This window comes from Monodelphis domestica, chromosome 2, assembly GCF_027887165.1.
Source record: "Monodelphis domestica isolate mMonDom1 chromosome 2, mMonDom1.pri, whole genome shotgun sequence".
NCBI lineage: Eukaryota > Metazoa > Chordata > Mammalia > Didelphimorphia > Didelphidae > Monodelphis > Monodelphis domestica.
Window position 1 is genome coordinate 412,136,367 of NC_077228.1, and position 25,575 is coordinate 412,161,941.

Below are 25,575 nucleotides of genomic sequence, written 5' to 3' on the forward strand. Positions count from 1 at the left end.
CCTTTCCCCCAGTGTATTTCTTTTCTCCTTCTCTTCCTTTCTTCTTTTAAAATCATCAAAATGTAACAAAACTACTTCCAAGTTCTCCATCTAATTTAATGCCCTCTGTAAGTCCTTTTGACTTATAGAATGCTAAGGCGATACATGTATGTTCTTCCCCATTAGAATATAAATGATTTTGATCCAAAAAGATGAATTCAGGAACAATGCTGGACATGATCAAATATCTACAGAAGAAATATATGTGATTTCTCATGCAAAAAAAATACATATATATATCTCAGATTGTGTGCTGTCTCAGAGAGGAGGGAGGGATGGAAGAGTAAAAGAATGAAAGTGAGAAGGGAGAGAATTTTGAACTGAAAATTTAAAAGGAAATTAATGTTAAAATTGTTTTTACATGTAACTAGGGAAAAATAGGCTATTTTAAGAACAATTTATTTAAAAATGTTTAAGTTCCAAATGCTATCCTTCCTTCCTGACTATCCCCTCTTTCTTGAGAAGTCAAGAAATTTAGATTATACATGTGAGGCCATGTAAAATGCATGTTTCAAGAGAAAATAAACAAAATAAAAAATAAAAAAGTAAACAACTACTATGCAATCTATATTCAGAGTTCATAAGTTCTTCTGGAGATGTATAGCATTTTTCATCATGAGTTCTTAAGAATTATCTTTGGATCATTGTCTGGTTCAAAGTAGCTGAGTCTTTCATAGTTGATCATTCTCACATTACTGTTGTTACTGTATACAGTGTTCTCCTGGTTCTGTTCACTTCACTTTGCATCAGGTCATATAAATTTTCCTGGGTTTTTCTAAAACTATCCTGCTTGTCATTTCTTTTAGCACAACAGTATTCTAGTACATTGAAGGTGTATGGGGGGGTTCAGGGAGGACTAGCAATGCTGGTATGAAGGCTTACCAAACTCTTTTAAGGGCTGCACATCCATTTTTGTTGCCCATCTATCACTGACTTTTGTCTGTGGTTCCAAGAAGATGTAACATGCATAGCAATCATAACCTAGTAAAACCATCTCTGCAGACAGGCTAAACCAAGATTGAGAGTAAACAAGATGGGCCTCTGACCCATCAGTGAATTAGGGGAATGTCTCCCTCAAGCATATGAAGACTTCTCCCCATCCACTGGGCCAAATATTAAACAAAGGAAGACTAAAACAAAGGATACTCAATGGACAATAAACCAATGAGTCTGAATGAGGCAGAATATAGGAATGGCTAGTGAGGCAGGTTAGAATCAGTCATGTTGTTCAGTTGTTTTCTTGGTAAAGGTACTGGAATGGTTTAGCATTGGCTTCTTGAGCTGAGTTTATAGAGAGGGAGACTTGGGCAAACAGGGGAAAGTGACTTGTCCAGAGTCACCCAGCTAGTAGGTATCTGAGGTCATATTTGAACTCAGGAAGATGAGTTTTCTTAACTCCATTCTTAGCATTCTATACACTGTGCCAGCTAGCTGGTAGAGTTGATCTTGTTGTTACTGTTGTTCAATCATTCAGTATAACTCTTTGTAACCCCAATCGATCATAGCACACTAGATGCTTCTGTCCTTCCCTATCTCTAAACATCTGTCCAAGCTCATGTCTATGACTTCCATAACACTGTATCCATCTCATTCTTTGCTCTCCCCTTTTGTCTTTAGTCTTTCCCAACATCAGGGCTTTCTATCCTGAATGAAACTTGTCTTCTCTTTCAAAGTATTTAAGTTTATTATTGAGGGAATTAATTGCTAGGCTGGGTTTCTATGTGACATGATAGAAAAGATAATGGTTGGAAATCAGAGAAACTGGAACATAGCAATATTTTACCAGATGACTGACCCTGGGCAAATTACTCACTCTGTACCTCTCTTTTCATAACTATAAGATGGCTATAATAATGATTACACTTCTTACCTCATTGAGATGTAAGGAATGCTAGTTTACAATCTAGTTAAGGAGATGACTGCTTGCCCGTTGACACAGCCATACCACTGTTGGGTTTGTACCACAAAGAAATAATGAGGAAAGACTTGTACAAAAATATTTATAGCCATGCTCTTTTTGGGGGCAAAAATTAAAAAATGAGGGGTGTCCATTGATTGGGGAATGAGTGAACAAATTGTGGTATCTGATGGTGATGGAATACTATTGTACTGAAAGGAATGATGGACTGAAGGAATTCCACGTGAACTGGAACAACCTCCAGGAAGGAGTAAAACCAGGAGAACATTATACACAGAGACTGATACATTATGGCACAATCAAAGGTAATGGACTTCTCTACTAGAAGCAATGCAATGACCCAGGACAATCATGAGGGACTTATGAGAAAGGATGCTGTCCACATCCAGAGAAAGAACTGTGGGAATAGAAACACAGAAGAAAAAACATTTCCTTGGTCACATGGGTCGATGTGGATATGATTGGGGATGTAGACTCTAAAAGATCACCCTAGTGCAAATATTAATAATATGGAAATAGGTCATGATCAATGACACATGTAAAACCCAATTGAATTGTTTGTTGGTTATGAGAAGGGGGAGGGGAAGGGCAGGGAAAGAATATGAATTATGTAACCATGGGAAATATTCTAAATTAATTAAATAAATAAAAAACAAATAAGTAATGAAGGAAAAGGTCACATAGAAAGGATAGGGTCAGACTCTATAGGTCCATATTGGTGAAGGCATGGCACGCATGTCCCAATGTACTAGAGGGAGCTTCTCTGGCCCTCCTCTCCACCACACTAGGGGACAATTAGCACATGCCCCACCCCTCTGTAACTATACCGAAAACAAAAATCTGTCAATTTGAAATGGAATGTTCATCTTCTTTTCTTTACATCAGATGTGTTAAAGAACAAATATAGCTTGTACCAAAACTGGGAATATTTAATTCATCTTCATGTATTGAAGAGAGGGAAAAAACAACTACACAGAGAAAAAAGGTGGACTGTAATATTGCCTCTTAGTCTCTAATCAAAGAAATTATCACTGGTTTTATTATTTGAAACTGCCAAATTAATCACAGTAGTATAAAATAGATACAAAAATCTCTCTACAGGGGATAATGGCTTACACTCTTGAGTAAGAAGTGGCTTCTGCCTCACACAAGGATAAAGAGGCCTCAGATACCTCCAAAGGCAGGGATTATTCTTAACCTTTTCACATCATGAATATTTTTGGCAGTCTAGTGAACCCTCTGGGACTCATCAGAATAGTGTTTTTAAATAAGATAATAAAGGAAACAACTTGTATTGAAATAAATTATCAAAAATATTTTAAAATATGATCATAGACCTCTATTTTAGAACCTCTGGGCAAGAAAACTAAAAGTTAAGGGGCACAAATAATGATGTCCTCACTACTACAAATAAGTAAGGATTTTTTTTTTAAATATATTTTATTTGATCATTTCCAAGCATTATTCGTTAAAGACATAGATCATTTTCTTTTCCTCCCCCCACCCCCCATAGCCGACGCGTAAGTCCACTGGGCATTAGATGTTTTCTTGATTTGAACCCATTGCTTTGTTGTTAGTATTTGCATTAGAGTGTTCATTTAAAGTCTATCCTCTGTCATGTCCCCTCAACCTCTGTATTCAGGCAGTTGCTTTTTCTCGGTGTTTCCACTCCCATAGTTTATCCTTTGCTTATGAATGGTGTTTTTTTTTCTCCTGGATCCCTGAAAGTTGTTCAGGGACATTACACCGCCCCTAATGTAGAAGTCCATTACGTTCGATTATACCACAGTGTATTAGTCTCTGTGTACAATGTTCTCCTGGTTCTGCTCCTCTCGCTCTGCATCACTTCCTGGAGGTTGTTCCAGTCTCCATGGAACTTCTCCACTTTATTATTCCTTTGAGCACAATAGTATTCCATCACCAACATATACCACAGTTTGTTCAGCCATTCCCCAATTGATGGGCATCCCCTCGTTTTCCAGTTTTGGGCCACCACAAAGAGCGCAGCTATGAATATTTTTGTACAAGTCTTTGTGTCCATTATCTCTTTGGGGTACAGACCCAGCAGTGCTATGGCTGGGTCAAAGGGTAGATATTCTTTTGTCGCCCTTTGGGCATAGTTCCAAATTGCCCTCCAGAATGGTTGGATCAGTTCACAGCTCCACCAGCAATGAATTAATGTCCCTACTTTGCCACATCCCCTCCAGCATTCATTACTTTCCTTTGCTGTTATGTTAGCCAATCTGCTAGGTGTGAGGTGATACCTCAGAGTTGTTTTGATTTGCATCTCTCTGATTATAAGAGATGTAGAACACTTCTTCATGTGCTTGTTAATAGTTTTGATTTCTTTATCTGAGAACTGCCTATCCATTTCCCTTGCCCATTTATCAATTGGAGAATGGCTTGATTTTTTGTACAATTGATTTAGCTCATTATAAATATGAGTAATTAAACCTTTGTCAGAGGTTTCTATGAAGATTTTTTCCCAATTTGTTGTTTTCCTTCTGATTTTAGTTATATTGGTTTTGTTTGTACAAAAGCTTTTTAGTTTGATGTAGTCAAAATTATTTATTTTACATTTTGTGATTCTTTCTATATCTTGCTTGGTTTTAAAGCCTTTCCCCTCCCAAAGGTCTGACATGTATACTATTCTGTGTTTACCCAATTTACTTATGGTTTCCTTCTTTATGTTTAAGTCACTCACCCATTTTGAATTTATCTTGGTGTAGGGTGTGAGGTGTTGATCTATTCCTAGTCTCTCCCACACTGTCTTCCAATTTTCCCAGCAGTTTTTATCGAATAGTGGATTTTTGTCCCAAAAGCTGGGATCTTTGGGTTTATCGTATACTGTCTTGCTGAGGTCGTTTTCCCCCAGTCTATTCCACTGATCTTCCTTTCTGTTTCTTAGCCAGTACCAAATTGTTTTGATGACTGCTGCTTTGTAATATAGCTTGAGGTCTGGGACTGCAAGGCCCCCATCATATGTGTTTTTTTTCATTATTTCCCTGGATATCCTTGATCTTTTGTTCTTCCAAATGAACTTTGTTATGGTTTTTTCTAAATCAGTGAAGAAGTATTTTGGTAGTTCAATGGGTATGGCACTAAATAGATAAATAAGTTTGGGTAGGATGGTCATTTTTATTATATTGGCTCGTCCTATCCATGAGCAGTTAATGTTTTTCCAATTGTTCAAGTCTAGTTTTAGTTGTGTGGCGAGTGTTTTGTAGTTGTGTTCATATAGTTCCTGTGTTTGTCTTGGGAGATAGATTCCTAGGTATTTTATTTTGTCTAAGGTGATTTTGAATGGGATTTCTCTTTCTAGTTCTTGCTGCTGAGCTGTGTTGGAGATATATAGAAAAGCTGATGATTTATGTGGGTTTATTTTGTATCCTGCAACTTTGCTAAAGTTGTTGATTATTTCAATTAGCTTTTTGGTTGAATCTCTAGGATTCTTTAAGTAGACCATCATGTCATCCGCAAAGAGTGATAACTTGGTCTCCTCCTTGCCTATTCTGATGCCTTCAATTTCTTTATCTTCTCTAATTGCTACTGCTAGTGTTTCTAGTACAATGTCAAATAGTAGAGGTGATAATGGGCATCCTTGTTTCACTCCTGATCTTATTGGGAATGCATCTAGTTTATCCCCATTGCAGATGATATTAGCTGTTGGTTTTAGATATATACTGTTTATTATTTTTAGGAATGACCCTTCTATTCCTATGCTTTCTAGTGTTTTTAATAGGAATGGGTGTTGTATTTTATCAAAGGCTTTTTCTGCATCTATTGAGATAATCATGTGGTTCTTGCTAGTTTGCTTGTTGATGTGGTCAATTATGTGGATGGTTTTCCTAATGTTGAACCAGCCCTGCATCCCTGGTATGAATCCTACTTGATCATGGTGAATGATCCTTCTGATCACTTGCTGGAGTCTTTTTGCTAGTATCCTATTTAAAATTTTTGCATCTATATTCATTAGGGAGATTGGTCTATAGTTTTCTTTCTCTGTTTTTGACCTGCCTGGTTTTGGAATCAGTACCATGTTTGTGTCGTAAAAGGAGTTTGGTAGAACTCCCTCTTTGCTTATTATGTCAAATAGTTTGTATAGTATTGGGGTTAACTGTTCTCTGAATGTTTGATAGAATTCACAGGTGAATCCATCAGGCCCTGGGGATTTTTTCTTAGGAAGTTCTTTGATGGCTTGATGGATTTCAATTTCTGATATGGGATTATTTAAGAATTCTATTTCCTCTTCTGTTAGTCTAGGCAGTTTGTATTTTTGTATATATTCATCCATTTCTCCTAAATTGGTGTATTTGTTGCCATATAATTGGGCAAAGTAATTTCTAATGATTGCCTTAATTTCCTCCTCATTGGAGGTGCTGTCCCCCTTTTCATCTTTAATGCTGTGAATTTGCTTTTCTTCCTTCCTTTTTTTAATTAGATTGACCAGTACTTTGTCTATTTTGTTTGTTTTTTCAAAGTACCAGCTTCTTGTCTTATTTATTAAATCAATAGTTCTATCACTTTCGATTTTATTAATTTCTCCCTTAATTTTTAGGATTTCTAATTTGGTTTTCTGCTGGGGGTTTTTAATTTGATCGCTTTCGAGTTTTTTCAATTGCATTTCCAATTGATTGATCTCTGCTCTCCCTTGTTTGTTAATATGAGCTTTCAGGGATATGAATTTGCCTCTGATTACCGCTTTGGCTGCATCCCAAAAGGTTTGAAAGGATGTTTCGCCATTGTCATTTTCCTTGATGAAATTATTAATTGTTTCTATGATTTCTTCTTTAACTAAACGGTTTTGGAGTATCATATTGTTTAATTTCCAATTGGTTTTAGATTTGGTTTTCCATGTACCATTACTAATCATTATTTTTATTGCCTTGTGATCTGAGAAGGCTGCATTCATTATTTCTGCTTTTTTGCATTTGTGTGCTATGTTTCTGTGACCTAATGTATGGTCAATTTTTGTGAATGTGCCATGTGGTGCTGAGAAGAAGGTGTATTCCTTTTTATCCCTATTTATTTTTCTCCATATGTCTATTAATTCTAATTTTTCTAAGATTTCATTCACTTCTTTTACCTCTTTCTTATTTATTTTTTGATTTGATTTGTCTAAATTTGATAATGGTTGGTTTAAGTCTCCCACTAGTATGGTTTTATTGTCTATTTCTTCCTTCAATTCTCCTAGTTTCTCCATTAGAAATTTGGGTGCTATATTATTTGGTGCATACATGTTGATTAATGATATTTCCTCATTGTCTAGAATCCCTTTTAACAAAATATAATTACCTTCCCTATCCCTTTTGATCAGGTCTATTTTTGCATTGGCTTTATCAGATATCATGATTGCCACTCCTGCCTTCTTTCTATCAGTTGAGGCCCAGAAGGTCTTACTCCATCCTTTAATTCTGACCTTGTGGGTGTCAACCCGCCTCATGTGTGTTTCTTTTTTTTTTTTTTTAAATATATTTTATTTGATCATTTCCAAGCATTATTCGTTAAAGACATAGATCATTTTCTTTTCCTCCCCCCCACCCCCCATAGCCGACGCGTAAGTCCACTGGGCATTAGATGTTTTCTTGATTTGAACCCATTGCTTTGTTGATAGTATTTGCATTAGAGTGTTCATTTAAAGTCTATCCTCTGTCATGTCCCCTCAACCTCTGTATTCAGGCAGTTGCTTTTTCTCGGTGTTTCCACTCCCATAGTTTATCCTTTGCTTATGAATGGTGTTTTTTTTCTCCTGGATCCCTGAAAGTTGTTCAGGGACATTACACCGCCCCTAATGGAGAAGTCCATTACGTTCGATTATACCACAGTGTATTAGTCTCTGTGTACAATGTTCTCCTGGTTCTGCTCCTCTCGCTCTGCATCACTTCCTGGAGGTTGTTCCAGTCTCCATGGAACTTCTCCACTTTATTATTCCTTTGAGCACAATAGTATTCCATCACCAACATATACCACAGTTTGTTCAGCCATTCCCCAATTGATGGGCATCCCCTCGTTTTCCAGTTTTGGGCCACCACAAAGAGCGCAGCTATGAATATTTTTGTACAAGTCTTTGTGTCCATTATCTCTTTGGGGTACAGACCCAGCAGTGCTATGGCTGGGTCAAAGGGTAGATATTCTTTTGTCGCCCTTTGGGCATAGTTCCAAATTGCCCTCCAAAATGGTTGGATCAGTTCACAACTCCACCAGCAATGAATTAATGTCCCTACTTTGCCACATCCCCTCCAGCATTCATTACTTTCCTTTGCTGTTATGTTAGCCAATCTGCTAGGTGTGAGGTGATACCTCAGAGTTGTTTTGATTTGCATCTCTCTGATTATAAGAGATGTAGAACACTTCTTCATGTGCTTGTTAATAGTTTTGATTTCTTTATCTGAGAACTGCCTATCCATTTCCCTTGCCCATTTATCAATTGGAGAATGGCTTGATTTTTTGTACAATTGATTTAGCTCATTATAAATATGAGTAATTAAACCTTTGTCAGAGGTTTCTATGAAGATTTTTTCCCAATTTGTTGTTTCCCTTCTGATTTTAGTTATATTGGTTTTGTTTGTACAAAAGCTTTTTAGTTTGATGTAGTCAAAATTATTTATTTTACATTTTGTGATTCTTTCTATATCTTGCTTGGTTTTAAAGCCTTTCCCCTCCCAAAGGTCTGACATGTATACTATTCTGTGTTTACCCAATTTACTTATGGTTTCCTTCTTTATGTTTAAGTCACTCACCCATTTTGAATTTATCTTGGTGTAGGGTGTGAGGTGTTGATCTATTCCTAGTCTCTCCCACACTGTCTTCCAATTTTCCCAGCAGTTTTTATCGAATAGTGGATTTTTGTCCCAAAAGCTGGGATCTTTGGGTTTATCGTATACTGTCTTGCTGAGGTCGTTTTCCCCCAGTCTATTCCACTGATCTTCCTTTCTGTTTCTTAGCCAGTACCAAATTGTTTTGATGACTGCTGCTTTGTAATATAGTTTTAGGTCAGGGACTGCAAGGCCCCCATCATATGTGTTTTTTTTCATTAATTCCCTGGATATCCTTGATCTTTTGTTCTTCCAAATGAACTTTGTTATGGTTTTTTCTAAATCAGTGAAGAAGTATTTTGGTAGTTCAATGGGTATGGCACTAAATAGATAAATAAGTTTGGGTAGGATGGTCATTTTTATTATATTGGCTCGTCCTATCCATGAGCAGTTAATGTTTTTCCAATTGTTCAAGTCTAGTTTTAGTTGTGTGGCGAGTGTTTTGTAGTTGTGTTCATATAGTTCCTGTGTTTGTCTTGGGAGATAGATTCCTAGGTATTTTATTTTGTCTAAGGTGATTTTGAATGGGATTTCTCTTTCTAGTTCTTGCTGCTGAGCTGTGTTGGAGATATATAGAAAAGCTGATGATTTATGTGGGTTTATTTTGTATCCTGCAACTTTGCTAAAGTTGTTGATTATTTCAATTAGCTTTTTGGTTGAATCTCTAGGATTCTTTAAGTAGACCATCATGTCATCCGCAAAGAGTGATAACTTGGTCTCCTCCTTGCCTATTCTGATACCTTCAATTTCTTTATCTTCTCTAATTGCTACTGCTAGTGTTTCTAGTACAATGTCAAATAGTAGAGGTGATAATGGGCATCCTTGTTTCACTCCTGATCTTATTGGGAATGCATCTAGTTTATCCCCATTGCAGATGATATTAGCTGTTGGTTTTAGATATATACTGTTTATTATTTTTAGGAATGACCCTTCTATTCCTATGCTTTCTAGTGTTTTTAATAGGAATGGGTGTTGTATTTTATCAAAGGCTTTTTCTGCATCTATTGAGATAATCATGTGGTTCTTGCTAGTTTGCTTGTTGATGTGGTCAATTATGTGGATGGTTTTCCTAATGTTGAACCAGCCCTGCATCCCTGGTATGAATCCTACTTGATCATGGTGAATGATCTTTCTGATCACTTGCTGGAGTCTTTTTGCTAGTATCCTATTTAAAATTTTTGCATCTATATTCATTAGGGAGATTGGTCTATAGTTTTCTTTCTCTGTTTTTGACCTGCCTGGTTTTGGAATCAGTACCATGTTTGTGTCGTAAAAGGAGTTTGGTAGAACTCCCTCTTTGCTTATTATGTCAAATAGTTTGTATAGTATTGGGGTCAACTGTTCTCTGAATGTTTGATAGAATTCACAGGTGAATCCATCAGGCCCTGGGGATTTTTTCTTAGGAAGTTCTTTGATGGCTTGATGGATTTCAATTTCTGATATGGGATTATTTAAGAATTCTATTTCCTCTTCTGTTAGTCTAGGCAGTTTGTATTTTTGTATATATTCATCCATTTCTCCTAAATTGGTGTATTTATTGCCATATAATTGGGCAAAGTAATTTCTAATGATTGCCTTAATTTCCTCCTCATTGGAGGTGCTGTCCCCCTTTTCATCTTTAATGCTGTGAATTTGCTTTTCTTCCTTCCTTTTTTTAATTAGATTGACCAGTACTTTGTCTATTTTGTTTGTTTTTTCAAAGTACCAGCTTCTTGTCTTATTTATTAAATCAATAGTTCTATCACTTTCGATTTTATTAATTTCTCCCTTAATTTTTAGGATTTCTAATTTGGTTTTCTGCTGGGGGTTTTTAATTTGATTGCTTTCGAGTTTTTTCAATTGCATTTCCAATTGATTGATCTCTGCTCTCCCTTGTTTGTTAATATGAGCTTTCAGGGATATGAATTTGCCTCTGATTACCGCTTTGGCTGCATCCCAAAAGGTTTGAAAGGATGTTTCGCCATTGTCATTTTCCTTGATGAAATTATTAATTGTTTCTATGATTTCTTCTTTAGCTAAACGGTTTTGGAGTATCATATTGTTTAATTTCCAATTGGTTTTAGATTTGGTTTTCCATGTACCATTACTAATCATTATTTTTATTGCCTTGTGATCTGAGAAGGCTGCATTCATTATTTCTGCTTTTTTGCATTTGTGTGCTATGTTTCTGTGACCTAATGTATGGTCAATTTTTGTGAATGTGCCATGTGGTGCTGAGAAGAAGGTGTATTCCTTTTTATCCCTATTTATTTTTCTCCATATGTCTATTAATTCTAATTTTTCTAAGATTTCATTCACTTCTTTTACCTCTTTCTTATTTATTTTTTGATTTGATTTATCTAAATTTGATAATGGTTGGTTTAAGTCTCCCACTAGTATGGTTTTATTGTCTATTTCTTCCTTCAATTCTCCTAGTTTCTCCATTAGAAATTTGGGTGCTATATTATTTGGTGCATACATGTTGATTAATGATATTTCCTCATTGTCTAGAGTCCCTTTTAACAAAATATAATTACCTTCCCTATCCCTTTTGATCAGGTCTATTTTTGCATTGGCTTTATCAGATATCATGATTACCACTCCTGCCTTCTTTCTATCAGTTGAGGCCCAGAAGGTCTTACTCCATCCTTTAATTCTGACCTTGTGGGTGTCAACCCGCCTCATGTGTGTTTCTTGAAGACAACATATGGTAGGGTTTTGGATTCTAATCCATTCTGCTATTCGTCTACGTTTTATGGGTGAGTTCATCCCATTCACGTTCAAAGTTATGATTGTCATTTGTGGACTCCCTGGCATTTTGATTGCCTTCCCTAATTCTAACCTTTTCTTCTTCGGCTCTACCTTTTAGTCCAGTGATTTACTTTGAATCAGTCCCCCTTGTCCCCTCCCTTGATGTTTCCCTTTTTAGTCCCTCCCTTTTTGTTCCCTCCCCCTCCCCCCTCTCTTTCCCTCCCTTTTTGTTCTCCCTCTCCCCCTCCCCCCCTTGGTTTTCCCTTCTCCTTACCCTTGTTGGGTAAGATAGAATTCAAGATCCCAATGGATCTGGATGTTTTTCCCTCTCAGAGTTGATTTCCCTGAGATTGAGGTTTAAGTAACCCCCCCCCCCCTCTCTTCCTCTCCTTCTTATAGGAGTTTTCTTCCCCTCCCCTTCCCCTGTGAATCTTTGTGTGAGAACCATTATTCTATTTGGTCTTTCTTTACCCCCTATTTATACATTACATTTTCCCCACATATTAGTATACATAGATTGATATAAATGTAGTCCTTATAGAAGAGAGTTTGAGTAAAAGAAGATAACATTTTTCCCCTTTCCTTAATATTTACCTTTTCAGGTATTCCTTGCTCTTTGATTTTCGGTATCAAACTTTCCACAGAGCTCTGGTCTTTTCTTTGCAAAAAGTTGGAAGTCTTCTATTTTGTTGAATGCCCATACTTTCCCTTGGAAGTATATAGTCAGTTTTGCTGGGTAGCTGATTCTTGGTTGGAGACCCAGCTCTCTTGCCTTTCTGAAGATCATGTTCCATGCCTTACGATCATTCAGCGTAGAACTTGCAAGGTCTTGTGTGACCCTGATTGGCATTCCTTTATATCTAAATTGTCTTTTTCTGGCTTCCTGTAGGATTTTTTCTTTTGTTTGATAGCTTTGGAATTTGGCAATTACATTCCTGGGAGTTGTCTTTTGGGGGTTTAGTGTAGAAGGTGTTCTGTGAGCTCTGTCAGTGGCTGTATTGCCCCCTTGTTCTAGAATCTCTGGGCAATTTTCTTTGATTATATCTTGTATCACCATGTCCAGTTTGGTGTTTATTTCTGGCTTTTCTGGGAGTCCAATTATTCTTAAATTTTCTCTTCTCCCCCTGTTTTCCAGATCTATCACCTTGTCGGTGAGATATTTTATGTTCTCTTCTAATTTCTTGGTGTTTTGGCTTTGCTTTATTAGTTCTTGCTTTAAAGCCTGGTTTTCTTTTACAGTTTGGTCAAACTGGTTTTGTAGATGCGTGAATTTCTTTTGCATCATTTCCCACTTTTCCTCCCAGAGGGCTTCCATCTTTTTGGTCCTTTCTGATTCAAATTCTTCATAGGTTTGTGGAGAGTTTCTGTTTCCTTTGGAAGATTTTGGAGAATTTTCTTGTATATCTTCTTCTATCTGCTCTGTATTTTGTATTTTGGCTCCATAGAATGTGTCCAGAGTCGCCCCTTTCTTCTTATTTTTCTTGGTATTTTGGGGCTTCTGTGCTTCTGTGGAGTTTGTCATCTCTGAACGTGGAGGATTGGCTTTTCTTGTCTTTGTCTGGTGATCAGAGGCTTTAGTCCTGGGCAGATGGTTCTATGACTTTCCCTGGGTTAAACTGAATATGCCTCACTGGAACTGGAATGGAAGGGTCGGACCACGAGGCCACACTCTCCCCCTGGCTCGATTTCCGGAAGTTGCCTTCAGAATCCCTGGCCGTGAGGCTGTTTCCTCGGCCTGCGGGGGGATGGGCTGCCGCTTCCCCAAGCTCCGAGAGCACAGACTTTCACTGAGACTTGGATAGCAGGATCCAGCCCGTGAGGCTGTCTTGCCCGCCCTGAGGGTTGCTGTTGTTTTGACCAGCTCTCTGCAGCGGAGGCCCCAGGCAGTAACTTTCACCCGGACTGGGACTTGGGTAGAAGACCCTGAGGGTTGTTGTTCCTCAGACCCTGCTCTCTGAGCCCGGCGCGGCTGCCGCTTCCGGGAGCCTTGGACTCTGCGCTCCTACCCCTGAGGTCCGAGGGATCTCGGGTTCTGGCTTTTAAGGGGAGCCGTACCTTTTGAACCGGGTCCAGGTCCAGGAGGAGGGTTCCCAGGGTCTGTGCTGTTGATCGTTTTGAATTTCGGCGCCTTAGGAGCTTCTAGTTTGAGATCGGTCGGGAAGGGTTTTCCGGAGATCTGAACTTCAGCTTTCTCTAAGCCGCCATCTTAACCGGAAGTCCAAGTAAGGATTTTAAAAAGGAATGGTAGGTTATAAGAACAGAAAAGCTAGAGAAGAAGATGATGTCAAGATTTCGATTTGGTTTTGGGAACTATGTGAAATGAAATAAAGTAATGATGGTTTTCTGGCCTTCAATGGAATACACTTTAAGAAGGGACCAAGAGAAAGTAGTTAGACAGAAAATGACAGATTTGAAAAGGAGTGAAAGGAGAGTTAATAAAGAGATAGATTTTTGTTGTTCAATGGGAATAAGTCTTATCAAAATCATATCAATAACTCTAGTATACTTTGGATGAGGAAAGAGAAAATTCTCGAGCTTTATTTGAGTTAAAAATTTTCATCATCTTCTCAATACTAAAATGGTCCAATGGTAGATAGCAGGAAGAAATAAAGGAAGCAAAGAGCTTGAACAACTAGTTTCTACATAAATATCTGTATATTTATGTAGATTCAATTCAGGTACATGTGTTTTTCTAAATAATAATTCAAAGAAATATAAAAATTGATCTGGACAAGCTTTAGCTAGATTTGAAGCACAATCATCCAAAGCAAATGAATGAAATTGCCCTTTAATAAGTGTTTTGCATGTACTATACTAATATATATGTGTGTGTGTGTATATATATATCTATCTACATATCTATCTATCTATCTATCTATCTATCTATCTATCTATATCTATAGTGGATAACACTAGTAGGGGAATTATGGTAATAGGAAATGCTAAAGCCATAACACCAGGAAGCCAACTAGGGGAAAGACTGGATCTTGTGCTCCTCCCCCTGCCCTACTTCCTGTTCCCCTACAACTGTCTTGGATGTTCTTCTCAGAAATGGTAAGTTTGAAGGTTTCCTCTAATAACAAACTCTCACAATTAAATCTTTCAATGAAGAGGTCTTTTATTCTTTTAAATAGAGGAGGTAAGGTGAGAGGAAGGGACAAGTGGAAAATAGGTCTCCCTAATTTTATAAATTTTCCCTGTTGATTGAAGATTCTAAGATGTATTCAAATTCAGGAAATAACATTATCTTTCCCTAAGGGGAGATGTTGACAGCAAAGGCTGATAGGTTTCTTCTAAACCAAACCCAAAAGTCTTCTCAGCACTCACTCATATAATCAATGACCAAAGAGAGAATTTGTCTTCTTCCTTCTCTTTCCAACAGCCAGAGAAGGAAGTAAAGTTTAGGCAGCTGGGCTTCCCAAACTGCTCCCTTCAAGATTCCATTGGAACTCTGTCTCCATCTCCGCTGTTTGGTGTTTTACCAAGTTCCAAGCCTCTTGCTTTTCTGTAGATCCATTTTGTCACTTCTCAAAATCCTTGTTAACAATATATACATATAAAACTAATATAGTTCATTTTACTTTAACCCCATAACAGATTCAGGACCAGGAGAAAAACCACATTATTTCCCCCCTTCCCTCTAACTCCTGCGACCCTACTGTATTACACTATTTTTACACTAATTACCTTAACTTGTATTTTATTTTTCTGCTAGAAATGGTTTCCTTCCAAATATCCTTTTTATGTTCTCATGTCAACTCCTTGCCCTCACAGACTGCTGTGATTTACAAACAGAAGATGTTAAAACACCACCAGCTGCCTTTTAAACAGACAAAACAAAACAAACCACACACACACACACACACACACACACACACACACACACACAAATCTTTGGACTGTTCTATGAGGCACTGTTTGTGTTTTGTTAACATAATGTGCTACTATATTATGCTTTTGTATCTTGCTATTATACTGTTTTATATACTTACTCTTTTATGAATGTTTAAATAGTTATTCAACTGTCCTTTCTGTGATACCTATGGTGCCATTTCTTTCCTTCCTTCCTTCCTTCCTTCCTTCCTTCCTTCCTTCCTTCCTTCCTTCCTTCCTTCCTTCCTTCCTTCCTTCCTTCCTTCCATTCTCTTTCTTTGTTTCTTTGTTTGTTTGTTTGTTTCTTTGTTTGTTTCTTTCCTTCCTTCCTTCCTTCCTTCCTTCCTTCCTTCCTTCCTTCCTTCCTTCCTTCCTTCCTTCCTTCGGTCCAATACATTTTGTTCAATATGTGACTCAATGTTTTTTTTTTTATTCTAAGTCTGTCTTCTTTAGTATTTTTTAAAATAAATCAATTTGAGCAAAAAAAAAAAAGAGACACTATACTAATGGTAGGGGAAACAAATATGTAAAAAATAAATAAATAAAAAATAGACCTCTGGGGATCCCAGTTATCTCATTCAAAATATTCACTAACCCCTTCCCCAGCTTTCTGTAATTATGTAATTCCCCTGCAAATTAGACAAGCATGGCATATATGCCTTCATCCAAGTCACTGAAAAAAAAAAAGGTTTAAATGGCTAGAGACTGGTGACACATCACTAGAGTCCTCCTTCCATGGTGACAGCAATACATTGATCGCCACTCCTCACAATAGATCCTTCAAAGATTTCTGAATCCACCTAAGTGAAATATCTACAATTCATAAATACAGAGCTACATTTTGCCCATAAGGCTAGTGGTATACCTCAGCAATTACCTTACTGAAATATAGAATGCTGTCCATGGCATTGCCCTGATCTGTGATTAGGAGTCTGAACCTTTTTGAGTAGTAAATACTCTTCTTCTTCCATCTACCACTGTCACTCAGCACTGTGGCGATTAGGACTCCTCCCAAATCCCAGGGTCCCCAGCCCAATTTGTAAGAGAAGCTGTTTCAAGGAGATCTACTCACTGTGGAAATTTAATTTTTTCTCAGAATAAATATTTTAAGCAAATTGACATTTTCAAAAGTCCTATAAAATGTTCAACAAAGGAAAAAACTGCATGGGAAAATATCATAATTGTTTCTTTCTTTTTATGCTCAAAGGAGAAAGGTCAAGAATGTAAAACTTACAAATGCCCTCAACTCCTGTAGTATAAATGCTCTGACTGTGAAGGCAGAGTTCAAATGCTAAAATTTAAAAATTTTAAAGTGAGATATTTGCAAAGTGCTTCGCAAATCTTAAAGCATTATATCAATACTAGCCATTAGCTGTTAGCTATTTAACTTCTACTGGTGGTTGCCCATAGCTACCAACAATTCTCTCAGGGAAAGAAATAAAAACAGAATTCTTAAAGGCTTATACTCCATCTTCATAGCAGGCAACTAAAATATGCTTATTTATTAATTATTTTAAAATTTTATTCAATTTATCAACTGTAAGATATGTCAGAACTACTCGTTTTTGTAATGAAAAGGCATATTTTGCTGTCTGGAGATAACATAATGTGATCTATACTTAAAGATGAATAATATTTGAAAGCCCACAGAACCGAATTCAAATACAGTCTCAGACACCAGATGACAGCTCTCTTTGCTCAGTTTACTCATCTGTCAAATAAGTTAGAGAAGGAAATGGCAAACTACTCTGGGATCTTTGCCAAGAAAATCCCAGAGTCATGAGAGTCGAATATGACTTAAAAAACAGTTAAACAACAAATTACCTTAAATTTACATGAAGTATTAGCCTAAAAACAGATTAAAGAGTCAAAATCTTCTGACCATTAAATTAAAGAGAACATTAAATTTCTGTCTGCTCAATTTCAACAAATATCATATATTCTATTTTATTTTCTGGAGCAAAGAAAAGCACATTAGCTTGGTAGTCCAGAGCAGGGCAGGCAAGCCTGACCCTGCAAATAACTATGTTATGGGTTACAGCTTCTGTGTCTATAAAAGGGTTGGATCCTTCCAACTCATGGAATGCAATAAACTCTGTGAAATACTATGAATATCTTTATAGAAATATACTTTCTTGTTTGTTTGCCAAAGCAGTTCAAGTCAACCATTTATCAAGTACATTGCACATAGTAGGCATCTAATAAATGTTTACTGTACCACATCATAAATGCTTTATGGTGTCAGATATATTGCTGAGTACTAAATGCTTGGTTTTCAAGGCCAAAGTGCTTTTAGTTAACTTAAAATTGTTTTTTTACCATGTAAAAAAAGTATAAAAGCATTTTTTGTCCCAAATGGTAGAGCATGCTTCTTAAATGAAAACAATTTTCAAATCTATTTTAATGTTGGATAGAAAAAGCAGACTCTCTATATTTTTAAAGCATTTATTAAGTACCTACTATGTGCTGGCCACTGTACTAAATGATTTACAGATATTATTTCATTTGATCTTCATAAGAACCCTGCAAGGTAGGTGATATAATTATCCCCATTTTACAGTTGAGGAATCCTAGACAGAGATTTGCCCAGGGTCACATAGCTAGTAAGATTCTGAGGTCAAATTTGAACTCAAGACTTTCTGGCTGAGTCCAATGTCCTAACCACTGGACCACCTACCTGCTAATTGCTAGACTCAGAACCTTTCCACTATGAAACATTGCTTTATTATAGCACAACTCCAGACATACCACTCCTCTGATTAAAAAAATATTTTAAAGGCTTCCCATCAACAGAATTCTCTATATTACCTAGCTTTTTATTCATGTGCTGATCCTAAACTTTCTTATTAGACTATATTCCTACCACTACCTCATGGGCATCCTACACCATAGCTCAATTTGCTCTTAAGCAAATATGTCCTACAGTTGTAGGCCTTGTATTATATTGTTATCTCTTCCTGGAATGGACTTATTACCACCTCTACTTTTCTAGGCCTTCAAGGTTCAGCTCAAATATCTCCTTCCTTATCCTTTTTTTTTCTCTCTCTCTTTCCCTTTTTCCCCTCTCCTCTCCTCTCTCCTTCTCTCCTCTCTCTTTCTCTTTCTCTCTCTCCCCCTTTCTCTCCCTCCCTTCCTTTCTCTATCTGTCTGTCTATCTGTATCTCTTCTTTCTCCTCTCTTTTTCTCTTTCTCTCCCTTTCTCTCTCCCTCCCTCTTTCTCCCTCTCTTTTCTCTCATCTCCTCTTCTCTCTCACCCCTCTTCCCCCCATTTCTCCTCTCTTTCTCTCTCTCCCTCCTTCTCTCTCTCTTTCCCCTTCCCCTCCCCCTCTCTTTCTCTCCCTCCCTTCCTCTCTCCATCTCTCTCTTCCCCCTCCCCCTCTCCCTTTCTTTCTCTCTGTCTCTCTCTCTGTCTTTCTGTCTCTCTCTCCCTCTCTCCCCCCTTCACTTTCTGTCTTAGAATCAATATGTATTAATTCTAAGGCAGAAGAGTGATAAAGGTTAGGCAATGGGAGTTAGGTGACTTCCTCAGGGTCACATAGCTAGGAGGTATCAGAGGCCACATGTGATCCAGGTCCTCTCAACTCCAGTTGTGGCTCGCTATCCACTGAGCCACCTAGCTGCCCTTCCTGCTTCTCTCTTATTGGGTGTGTTCCTGTGACCCTCTCATACCATATTACCCACAATCCTCTTGGGACACAAGAGAATCACAGAATTTTAGATTTGAAAGAGGTTCAGAGGTTAACCCACAGTCGAAGAAGGAATCTTTTACTATATAGAGAGAAGGGAAGCAGCATTAAAATGGCCAGGCACTATGCTAAGCTCTTTACAAATGACATCTTGTTGGATTCTCCCAAGAACCATGTGAGACCCTCATTTTACAGTTGAGGAAACTGAGGCAAAGAGAGCTGAATGGCCTTGCCCAGGTCACACAGCTAGTGTCTGAGGTCAGATTTGAATTCAAGTCTTCCTGACTTCTGGGCAGTTTATCCATTATATGATCTAGCTGCCTATGTATACCAAAAAGTTGTAGGCCAGGTTCTACCCCACCGAGGCAGTCCATTAAATTCTGTTAGAAAGCTTTCCCTAATATTATGCATAAATTAGCTTCTGCAACTCCCACTTACTAATCCAGGTTCTATTTGTGAGGTCAAGTAGAGCAGGTCTAATCACTCTTCTGCATGTCAGCTTTCCAAATATTTAAATATATTTATCATACTTTCCTAAGTCAAATATCCCCAATTCCTTTGACTACTTCCTCTATGAAATGGACACTTAAGGTCCTTTACCATCTTGGTTATCCTCCTCTTTTCACTCTAGTGGATCAACATTTTTAAAATGTGCTCCTTCCTCCTAGAATTGAACACAAATGTGGTGTGATCTCAGGTGGAGAACAGAGACTATTCCCCTCCTACTCCTGGAAGTTAGGGCTCCTTAATACAGCCTAGATCAAATTAACTTTTTTGGCTGCTCTAACAAATTCTGTCTTGTATTACAGTTATGTAGATACTTGTCTTGTCCTTCCCTACTGGACTAGAAATTCCTTGAGGGTAGTGACTGGGTTGTCTTTTTCCTAGTGTTCTCTCTGGGCTGCGGCTTCCTCATCTATAATGATGGGGAAGAACCAGATGATCTGTAAGGTTTTCTCTAGCTCTAGATCTAAGGAAACACAGGTCTAAGTTAATATCTCGTTCCCTATCAAGTGCAGAACAGACTTTCCTTGTGAATTTGCTTTTCCTTGCCCTTTTAAACAATTAATTCAGTCAGGGTCAGAACTAATCCCCTATCATGCCACATACAAACAGTACTAGAGACAGATAGCTCTTTCATTGGATGGCCTATCTTAAAATTTACTCCCATTCACAAAATCTTTATTGCTTATTATCTCTTCAGGTCTTTGTTGAGGGTAATTCTTTATGAAATTAGCCTTCTGTTTGGTAATATTAAAAAGATTTTGCAACACAAAGGGGACAATGGCATATTAAACTGCTCACCTATGAGTCATCACAAAAGACAAACTAGTACCTTCTAAGTAAATTAGTCCAAAAATAATTTTTTACCCTTAAAATACACTGATTGAATCCATAAACATGAGTCCAGAGGTATCTAAAGAAAGATCATGCTGGTGCAAGAGGGAAAGAGGAAATGCAGAAAATATGAGCATATTTTCATGAAAAAGGAGAAAATAAAGTATTTTTTCATAAAAAATGTTGCATGCAATAATAGTTTTAAAACATATAATTTGATATAAATATTTTGAGGAAAATAATACTGTTAGCATCAAATTCTTCCCCCAGCGCCCCTAATTCACATGGTGGGGAATATATTTCATGGATGACAATTTGGGAAGCACCATATTAACAGGAATCTATTTATACTACCTGAGAAACCAATGCAAATAAAGGACTAGGAAACACATTAAGGAATATTACATGGTTGCTCATAGACACATAAATTCAAGGTTAAATCAGAGCTTAAAAAACACAGTTGCTATACTCATGCCCAATAAGGCAGACATTAATGCTATCTCCTAATATTTTTACTTAGATAATAATTTGCTATTTTGGGTCAATTTTTAAAATTAAATTATACTTTTCCTATTGATCCAGAGATACTGGAAATAGGAACTATCATTTTAAAGGAAAATAAGGCATAGAACAAAAATAGTAATTAAAATATATGAAAAAGGGATGGTTTATTTTTTCATAGAATCAATAAGAAAAATATGTATATATAAGATACTCACAGTATTCTTCTGGCAAATGATTTCCTGAAAAAATAAGAAAAATAAGCATTAAAACAGAAAAGAAAGTCAAACATATTTAACACTTGGTAGAAAGAATATTATTTTGCTGATATTTTGAAGGAATCAAAGTATGAAAGGTAACATATAAATACAATCAAATAATCTATTAATATGCAAGATATTCAAGAGAGCATATTTAAAAAAAACTTTCTGTGGACTAGGAATGTATTTTGTGACTAATGATGTAGGAACAATGCTCTCCTGAGCTTGTGTCCTGCATCACTAATTTCCTTCTACATGTTTCTAACTGGATATCTTGTAGGCATGTTAAATCCAACATGCCTAAAACGGAACAAATTTTCCTTCCCATCCCCTCCCCACAAACTTTGTTTTTCCTAATTGCCCTGCTTTTGTGAATCATCCACCATCCTTTCAGGCACCAAGGTTCACAGACTTAGTCTCTTCAATGAACTCTTTTACATTCCTCATTTCCATATCCAATCAGTTGATGAGTATTGATAATTCAACCTCAACAACATATACATCTAACTTCTTGTCTACCAATTTTTATCATCTCTCACCAGGACAATTGAAATAATTTCCCAATTGACCCTCCCACTTCTAGTCTCTTGAATTCCGTCTCTTACGCACTTGCCAAATTGACATTTCTGAACATGTCACTCCTTTGTTCAAGAAGATCCAGTGGGTCTCAGTTCCCACCATTATAAAATACAAAAGTCTTTTTTTTGTTAGTTAAAGTCCTGTACAAATTGGCTCCAGTCTACCTTTCTAGAATTTCTGCATATTACTCCCCTTAATTCACTCTGCTCTCCAACTAAAATGACCTTCTTGCTCTTTCTTACAAATAATATATCTTTGCATCTTCATGACTTTATATAGATTGGTTTCTCTGAAGCCTAGAAGATCCTTATTATTCCCATTATATAGCTTCCTTCAAGGTTCAGCTCCAGGAAAAAGACTTCTTTATTTATTCAATACCTTATAGTATATTTATATGATTTTAAATATATGTAATATTCATTCAACAAATTGAATAGACTTTAAATACAATATCTGATTCATAGACAAACTGATTCCCACAATTGCTATTAGCCCTACCCCACTGTCCCCACCCAGAAATTACTTGGTAATTACCTTGTATCTAGAGGCAATGTGGAGTGATGATTAGAAAGCCAGCCTAAGAACAGGTAAGAGCTAGGTTCAAGTCTCAACTTAGGCAAAGACTGGTCAGCTCTCCAAGTTTTGTATCCCCATGTCCTAGTAAGCACCCGACACACAGCAGGTGCTTAATAAATACTTCCTGAATGTATGGATAAAACAGCCTCCATTCCCACTCCAGCTCCAGGTAAAATCCCACTTACTTATGTTTTGAGGGCCAATTCAAATAGAACTAGAACTTTCCTGAACCCCCCCCCACCATATTTAATGTGATTTCTCCTTCCTCTGAACCCTCCCCTCCCTACGTTCTGTTTACAGCTCTTACAGCACTTTTCACCCTCTACTTCTTATGATTATTCGCAGAAATTTATTATTCAGCTGCTCTCTCTCAAGACAGTAAGCTCCTATGATTCTATGAACACAATATAAAATTAAGGCTTGAAATATGCACACAGTAATTAAGTTTGGAGGCCTTTCTCAGTGTTGCTAATGGTTTCTCTTATCAAACTACCTTATGTCTACTCTGTATGAATTTTGTATGTACCTGGTTATTGATAAATTGTTTATTCTGTTAGAATCTGCTTGGGGCAGGGGTTGTTTTCTACTTTCTTTGTACTACTGGTACTTATTATAGTATATGGCATATCTATAAGCACTTAGGAAATCCTTACTGGGGCAAGTAGGTGGTACAGTGGACAGTGTTGGGCGTAGAGTCAGGAAGATGTATCTCTCTGATTTCAAATTTGGTCTCAGACACTTACTAGTTCTATGACTTTGGGCAAGTCACAACTTTGTTTGCCTCAGTTTCCTCATATGGAAAATGAACTGGAGGAGATGAAAAAAGTGAGATGGATTCCCCCTTTCAATCTTCCTCAAAATATGTCTCCCCACTAACCCTGCCTTTACTCCCCTCTAATAACTGATTTTAATGGGTGAACCTCTTCCCTTGGGGAAAGAGAGAGAAATCAGCTCTCTTCCTCTTCCAATATGACAAGGAAGTCAATTTAAGATAACTGACAACTTAATTCTAACAAATTGTGGTTAGGGGAAGATAAGAAAGGTGTCTGGAGATTGAAGTCTATAGGAAAGAGGGTAAAGGAAGTCCTTCTCTGTTTAAAATATCTTTTCCCTCCTTCCAAAGTTGAGAGACTCAGGCTTGCCAGCCTGGTCTCTAAGAGGTTCATGGTTTTGTTACCCCTGGTCTATCACAATAGAGCCAATGTCTAGACCCAGGGTGTCACAGGAGCTGTATGAGATCTTCTTATGCCGTTCTTATTCTTCTCAGGTTCTGCCACAACTCTTGGTATCTTTGGGGGGAAATGGTGGTTAAATTCAACGAGGGATTTTTGAATAGCTCAGGAGAGAAATCTCTGATCAGACTGTCACCTTGGCTGTCACAAGATAGAGAGATCAACTGCTTCATCTTGGAATCTCTCTTCCCTCATCATTCCAAGTGTCCTCATCCATCCCCCACTGGGGATGTAAACCTTTGTGTGTCTTCTAGGCTCTGTCCTTCAAAGTCTCTGGATCATTCCTCTCTCACAGGTCACACAGGTAGATAAGAGACAAAGTAAACTCATGTTCTCTGACCTCAAAGCCAACATTCTTTCTACTGGGTCTTACTGCCCAGCTATTTAGTTATTTCAGTGGTATCTGATTCTTTGTGACCCCATTTGGGATTTCCTTTGCAAAAATAATAGAGTGGTTTACCATTTCTTTCTCCAGCTCATTTTATAGATGTGGAACCTGAGGCAAAGAGGTGTAAATGATTTTCCCAGGGTCACACAGCTAGTAAGTGTCTGGGGCTGAATTTGAACTCAGGAAGATGAGTCTTCCTGACTAGGCCTGGTGCTCTGGCTACTGCACCAACTAGCTGCTCTCATCATCCAATAGAAGGCTCTAGATATGTGTGAATATATTTATATTTCTATACTTCATGGGTCCATGATTTTACTCATGTGGATGCTCCTTCCAAGCTTCAATAGATGGTTTAATGGAGAGTTTTCATTAAAAAAATTCATAACTTGATTACTAATTTTGATAAGCTTCCTGGATTTAGCTAGGCTGGCTCTCAAACACAATCTATGTCAAGGACCCTATACTTGGAACCTTACACACGTTGGTAGGCTTCTGTTTGGCTGGCTCAGCCCTGGAGAATCCACAGTCATTTCCAGAAGAATGAGGCAGCAAACTAAGACTTCAGAAGAAACCCATATACATGTATTCATATATATGACACCAGGATCAAATGTAACTCCTTAGGCTAGTTTTTAAAGCCCTTCATTACATGGTCCATTTCTACTCTCCAAGTTTTTCTTACATCTTACTATCTTCCATGTACTCGGAAATCCAGTGGCACTACACACCCTGCTATTCCTTGCACAAGACACATTCCTTCCTCTATATATTTGTACTACTTGTTTCCCAGGCCCCCTCGGGTCTCCATGGCTTAGTCACCTTCTTTGGCTTACTTCAGGTCTTGGCTAAAACTCCATTGTTTGCAAAAAGCTTTCTCCAATCTCTCCTAATCTTCTCATCTCCCCTCTGAACTATCCCCAAGTTATCATTTCTTTTATTTGTACACTGTTCGACCGAAAGCTCCTCGAGAACAGGGACTAGTTTTTTCTATCTCCACATAGTGGCTGGGAAAGGGTCTGGCACATAGTACATACTTTATCAATGCTGACTTGTCTTGATTATAGGTATATTTATGAGTAATATACATATGTAGGTATATAATATCATTAGTGCTTTTCTTTTTCTTTTTCCCTGCTATTATGATTTAACCACACAGAATTGGTGGTCTTCTACAGCCATCAATAGGACAATGTTTTTTATTGATTTATTTTTTTTTTAAATCTTAGCTTTTTTCTTGGAATCAATATTGTATTGGTTCCAAGAGAGAAGAGCGGTAAGGGCTAGGCAATAGGGGTTAAGTGACTTGCCCAAGGATCATACAACCAAGAAGTGCCTGAGGTTACATTTGAACCTAGGACCTCCCCCACTTCTAGGCTGGCTCTTAACCCACTGAGCCATCTAGTTCTCCTGACAGTGTTTTTTATTGGAAGGTAAGAGGTTCTCAAGCTTCCCCAACATGCTGTCTAATTTGCCACCATCTCCTATTGCGATAGAAATGGCAATGGAAGTAGAAGACATGGTAGCTTTGGTGATAAATGGGTGAGTTGAAACCAGTCCTCTCACCTACACATGAGCTCAAATTACTGACACACCCTGGCAGAAAAAAACAATTCGAGATTGGTTAAATTTTAACATTTCCT

At 37.5% G+C, this 25,575-nt stretch overlaps 1 protein-coding gene across 4 annotated transcripts in view; it reads right to left on the reverse strand.

Moving 5' to 3' along the window:
* MAP3K5 (mitogen-activated protein kinase kinase kinase 5) overlaps window positions 1–25,575 on the reverse strand; it is a 314,935-nt gene that overhangs the window by 180,105 nt on the left and 109,255 nt on the right. For all 4 annotated transcript variants that reach the window (XM_007484616.3, XM_001380729.5, XM_056818868.1 and 1 more), the window contains exon 3: window positions 21,119–21,142. In XM_007484616.3, the coding sequence (XP_007484678.2) occupies window positions 21,119–21,142 (24 nt within the window). The remainder of the gene's footprint in view (window positions 1–21,118; window positions 21,143–25,575) is intronic.